The following is a 6003-nucleotide window of genomic DNA, read 5'->3' as shown; positions in this document are numbered from 1 at the left end:
AGCCTGTTTAAGACCATACAAGGCCCTACGTAACCTGTAAACCATCCCTTCTGATCCTGGAAAAACAAAGCCTGGAGGCTGCTCAACATACACCTCCTCCTACACGTCACCATTAAGGAACGCAGATTTTACATCCTTTTGATACACAGGCCACCTCTGAGAAGAAGCAAGGGCAAGAACGGTCTGAATCGTGGTCATCCTTGCTGTCGGTGCAAAGATATCCTCGTAGTCAGTGTCTGGCCGCTAAGCATAACCCTTAGCCACAAGCCTGGCTTTGTGTTTGTCCACCGACCCATCTGACCCATATTTGGTCTTAAAGACCCATTTGACACCAATGACTGACCGTGTCGACGGGCTCGGTACCAACTCCCATGTGTTGTTCTTCTCGATGGCATCAAGTTCCACCTGCATGGCTTTCCTCCAAGTATCCTGTGAAAGGGCTTCCTTGACGGAAGTGGGCTCCTTGTCCCACATGATACGAGACATCAAAGCATGGTCCATTCGGAGGGAAGCTCTGTGACACCTGACTGGGTGTCTATCTACCACCTGGGTACTCGAACAGACCGCAGAGCCTCCTGCTGTTGCGGGGGCTCTACTTCAGCTGCGAGCTCAACCTCCTGTACTGACTGTGGTTGTCCAGCTGGAACAATGGACTGGGAATCATCATCAGACTCCTCTGGGTCTCCAAGAAGTGGCGGCTCCTCGACAGTGGATACTGGAACGTGCTCATCAAAAACCACACCCTGGCTGACAATAATCTCATCCCTCTCTGGATCATACAATCTGTTTCCCTGGGAAAGAGAATTATACCCCACAAAAATAAGCTTACGGGACTTGAAGTCAAGCTTCCCCCTCTGCTTCTTCGGAATATGTACATACGCATCGCTCCCAAACACAGAAGTGGGAGACATCAAGTTTCCTGCCAAAGTATGCCTCAAAAGGAGTCATGTGAGGTACTGAAGTCGTTGGAGACCGATTGAGGGTATGGACACCCATCGCCACAGCCTCTCCCCAAAGTGGACGAGGAAGATCACGATGATCCAGCATTGTCCTCGCCATCTCCACCACAGTCCTGTTTTTTCGTTCGACAACTCCATTCTCGGAAGGCGATCCTGTATTGGCTAGTTCCCGCTTGATGCCATGATCTGCACAAAATCTGACAAAAGCATTCGAAGAGAATTCACCTCCTTTGTCACCCCTGAGAGTCTTTACCTACAATCCAGACTCTTTTTCCACCATCACATGCCAATCCTTGAACTGTGAAAAAGCTTGGTCCTTCTGTGAAAGAAAGTAGACCCATGTGAATCTGGACCAGTCATCAACAAGCAGCATGAAATATAGAGAACCTCCCAATGATGGTGTCTGCTGAGGTCCACACAAGTCAGTGTGAATCAACTCCAATGGTTTTGAAGCCTGCCTAGAAGCCTACTTCGGAAAGGATTCCCTGTGCTCCTTACCACGTATGCAGAAATTGCACGTCCTTGCCTGCTGCCAACATCTGGCAAGCCAACCACCATCTGGTCTCGAAAAGCTCGCCGCAGTGCATCCACATTTAAGTGGCCAAACCGAAAGTGCCACAGACCTCCGACCTGAGAACATGTCAATGAGGAGAGTGCGGAGAGCTTGTAGATACCATTCTCCACACCGCCTTCCCAAACAACCTGGCCAGCCTCACGGTCCCATAGAGCAACTAAATGCTCCTCAAATTCCACCCTAAAGCCAGTCTTGCATACTTCATGCACTGACAGAAGATGAAAACCAAGAGCATGGACATAAAGAACACAAGGAGGAATGCTTACGTCGGGAATAATCTCCATCCGGCCCTCACTGTGGATCGGAATGGTGGAGTTGTCGCCAATGAAGATGCGACCTGGCTGCCATTTCAGATCCAAAAAGAAGTCTCGAGAAGGAGTCATGTGCCTGGAAGCACCACTATCAAGAATCCACTCCCGGGTATCCTTTGTGGTGAAGCCAACTGCCTCCTTGCTCGAAGACGATGAAGCATCTGAGTCCATCATCTCTAAGTGCACAAATGCTGGAGTCTTTGCAGCTGAGACTGAAGAATCAGCACTCTTCCCAATCCACTTAGGACACTTCCTCCAATAGTGGCCTTTCTCGCCACAATCATTGCAGGACCTCTCAGCCTTCAGTTTCTCTCGATCCATGTCAGGCTTCTTCTCAGAAGACTTCTCCGATGAAGCCTTCCCTTCGCCCTTGTTGTTATTCCGGCCTTTCGACCGTTGGCCAATTAAGGCCTCCGAACCTCTGCTGTGAGGAGGGTTCGTGAATCGTTCCTCTTGGTCCAAGACCATGGACACAAGCTCCTCCCATGTAATGGTACTGAGCCTACCACTAGTAATCAAAGAAGAGTAGAAAGCGGAATACTGAGAAGGCAAGTGGGACACCAAAGTGATGGCCATATCTTCTGATGATATCTCCTTCCCAGCCTGAAGGCCTTTCTGCTTAAGGGCCTGCAGCTTGTTAATATGCTCCCACATCGTCGATGACTTTGCAGGATTCATAACCCGCATCTCTACTTCCAAGGAAATCCTCTTCATGGGCAATACCCTGTTATAGAGAGAAGCCAAGTGCTGCCATATGCCTCTGGCCAGCGTCATATGCTTTACATGATTGATTACCTGCCGTGTGCAGTTGTGCAAGATAAATGAATGGACCCTGGTGTTGACACCATCCCACAACTGTGCCTGTGCCTCGCGGTCCTTTCTGGTTGATTGTAACTCCCCTTCCTCTGCTTCCGGCCGTGGAAGCCCAACAACCATGAAATCTGCAAGGTCATATGACTCCAGCACAAATTCCATCATAACCTTCCATATGCTGTAAATGTTCCCGTCCAACTCACGGTCCATCGAGAACGTGGGGAGTGTTGGGATCTTCACATGCTTCTCAGCCATCTCTAACAAATCTGCCATTGCGGGGATGTAACTGAAAAGGGTAGGTGGGTGGGAAAAAAAACTTACACCTGCAAGTGGCAGACACGATCCCACAACTGTGCCTGTGCCTCGCAATCCTTTCTGGTTGATTGTAACTCCCCTTCCTCTGCTTCCGGCCGTGGAACCCCGACAACGATAAAATCAGCAAGGTCATATGACTCCAACACCGATTCCATCATAACCTTCCATATGCCGTAATTGTTCCCATCCAACTGACGGTCCACCGGGAACGTGGGGAGTGTTGGGATCTTCCCATGCTTCTCAACCATCTCTAACAAATCTGCCATTGCGCGGATGCAACTAAAAAGGATGGGTGGGTGGTAAAAAAAAATTACACCTGCAAGTGGTTGTCCAGCAAATCAGCCCGCCGTCCTCTTGCTTCTTCTCTTCCCGAAGAGTCCACCAATCAGCAACGCTACAGTCCCCCTCTTGCTCACACAGCTCCCAAGATCTATCAAGAGCCTAGGGCTCTGATACCATGTCAAAATACACAGCGGAGATGATAACCAAATCTGAGACCACAAGAGCAAGTAGAGTGCAGAAAATAGACAACACAAGAGAAGGAGAGAGATAGACGTGTAACTCTACTCTATATACACGGGAATGATACAAGATAATAATAGCAAGGGGTGTGGGGGTCCATTATATATGGACCCCAGACAGCAATCGGCCTGCTCCAGAGGTAGCCGACAGGGTCCAATCCTCCACGACCAGCTACAAGGGCCAGTCGGCCAGCATACATGAGTTGACCAGGACTGTACATAAGTCGGGTACAATTGGCCAGAGGAAAAGCGCCTGCCAGCTCACGACTGCCCCCCCAAGCCACGGATAAATGGAAAAAATATGGGAAAAAATAAGTCGGGTACAGTTGGCCAGAGGAAAAGCGCCTGCCACCTCACGACTGCCCCCCCAAGCCACAGATAAATGGAAAAAATATGGGAAAAAATACAAGGAGTGAGGAAAAATAAGAAAAGCACCTACAAGGGCGGGCACACCCACAACAGAGGCCCTGGTGTCTCAGTAAAGACAGGAGATGACTTCTAACATATGAATCCGGGAACATGTCCAAATTCACCTTTTAGGAACGTGCATGTCATATACTCATGGTAGTCAACCCACAAGACTATATTACTATCAACTCCATTATGCATAATATGGACTAGATACTATGACATCCCCACTAACGTCATCAGTGCCCAATAGTGGGTGTAGAACTCTGTATCAAGATATGCTCTCACACACGCACTCCACACACACACACACACACATAAGAGCATATATTCACACAAAGCCCTTCATACTAAGTTTCTGTCAAACCTCCAGAGATGCAAGGCGGACTCAGCCATAATGAAGCCTAGCACTAAGGGAAGTAGCAAATAGAAAGAATTAATACAACAAATAAGTAGTTGATAGGGCAAACGCACAAAATACCACATCAAAATTTCAGAACATGTTAAGCCAGCATTTTCGTTCTCTCGACAAGAGGCTTACCTTCTCGGACATAAAACTGCACCCCAAGATCAGATGATTTCGCCACAATGGTCCCATCATCGAGTTTCACTTCATACTTCACTGCAACCAGATGCCACATACATTTTTAACCAAGGAATAAAAACAATGGGTGAAAGTCCACCCCTTCCAGAAATCAATTTCTGAGGGCTTTGCAAACTGCAAGTTCAAGCACCCAGAATGCAAATTACATTAGATTCTAAATGGGATAAAGTTCTAAAAGCCCACCAATAACTTCATCTGCATCCTTGGGGGTTGCCCAACCATCACCATCCTTAACTATCCTCTTTAAAATGCCTCCATCCCTGCAAACATCCCTGACACTCGCCCAGGAAAGAAGCTCCACATCGAATACAAGCGTGGCATCTGGAGGTATGACAGGGGGAGAGCCAGCTTTGCCATAAGCAAGCGCTGGAGGAATAGTGAAAACTGCACACTCCCCTTTCTTCATTGTCGCGATGCCTTGGTCCCATCCCAGAATAACTTCACCTGAATCCAGTAATTGTTAGGTGAACAACTGACTCTCAGAGACTAAACGAAAACAGATAAGCTGCAGTTCCCTACATCACAACCTACATCTTTTCAATAGGGGAACCATTTTTGGGGGGAGAGAGAGAGAGAGAGAGAGAGGACTGGTGTAAAGAGTGGTTTTATTTATCACCTTCATCACTTGATTAAAAATTTATGGACAAGAGCCTTCCACACTAAATCAACCAATCAAATGTTCACGACAGTAAGGATAGTCCCTAGATAAAACTATCACTATGCCTACACCTTCAAAGCAGGCCTTAAATTTGAATTAGAAGTAAATCTTAAGTCGACTATCTTGCCAGAAGTCCTCCCATTCACAGGCCTTAAATTTGAATTAGAAGTAAATCTTAGTCGACTATCTTGCCAGAAGTCCTCCCATTCACCGAATGCCCTGTTGGGAATATTCACATTCACTGTAGTGAAAATGTGTGATGGGTTAGTAAGTAAAAAGGTGCTAGGAGGTGGTGTAAACTAGCACTTGTTTAATGAGGTTTCAGCTCTCTTATTACTCCAATTTCAGCTTTATAAAGTCTCTTTTCCCTTCATCTTTGGATCAAGTACAAAGTTGCAACCATTGTACAGCTCTACATCAACAAGAAGACTGATTACTCTCTCCCCCATTCGGGCTTTATCTATGTATTGTAAGAAAATGCATTTGCATACTTGCTTGTTTTTGTATGTTCATTAGCATAGACTTTTGCATAGTCTCTGAGAGTGAAGATTAGTTCTTCTTCACTCTCAGGTTGATTGTAACTGAACTCAATACTAAAGTACTTGGATTGAGTAGAAACAAATTCCCATCTTTGGGGGAGGGAGGGTTTCCCATCTTCAACCCTCAATCTAGCTCCATCATATGTCTCTCAACTTTACTTCCAATATGTATTGCTATCTTATGCACATGTGTTACAATTAATTTCAGCATTGAGTTATTTGGAGTTAGTTTTGTTATTCATCTATTTTAAGTGTGGAATAACCATCGAAAATAAACGGGAATATTAATTGTTAAGCATAC

At 46.4% G+C, this 6003-nt stretch overlaps 1 protein-coding gene across 1 annotated transcript in view; it reads right to left on the bottom strand.

The window, feature by feature from the left end:
* LOC147639338 (peptidyl-prolyl cis-trans isomerase FKBP62-like) overlaps positions 1 to 6003 on the bottom strand; it is a 57137-nt gene that overhangs the window by 11323 nt on the left and 39811 nt on the right. The window contains exons 3-4 of the mRNA XM_086790149.1: positions 4689 to 4949; positions 4443 to 4523 (exon numbers count right to left, since the gene is read on the bottom strand). Coding sequence (XP_086646275.1) covers positions 4443 to 4523; positions 4689 to 4949 — 342 coding nt within the window. The remainder of the gene's footprint in view (positions 1 to 4442; positions 4524 to 4688; positions 4950 to 6003) is intronic.

The sequence above is a fragment of the Cibotium barometz genome, chromosome 4 (genome assembly GCF_041138505.1).
Source record: "Cibotium barometz isolate CiBa-2024 chromosome 4, ASM4113850v1, whole genome shotgun sequence".
NCBI classification, from domain to species: domain Eukaryota; kingdom Viridiplantae; phylum Streptophyta; class Polypodiopsida; order Cyatheales; family Cibotiaceae; genus Cibotium; species Cibotium barometz.
The sequence above is the reverse complement of the archived record's forward strand: the minus strand, read 5'-3'. Positions and strand labels throughout refer to the sequence as shown.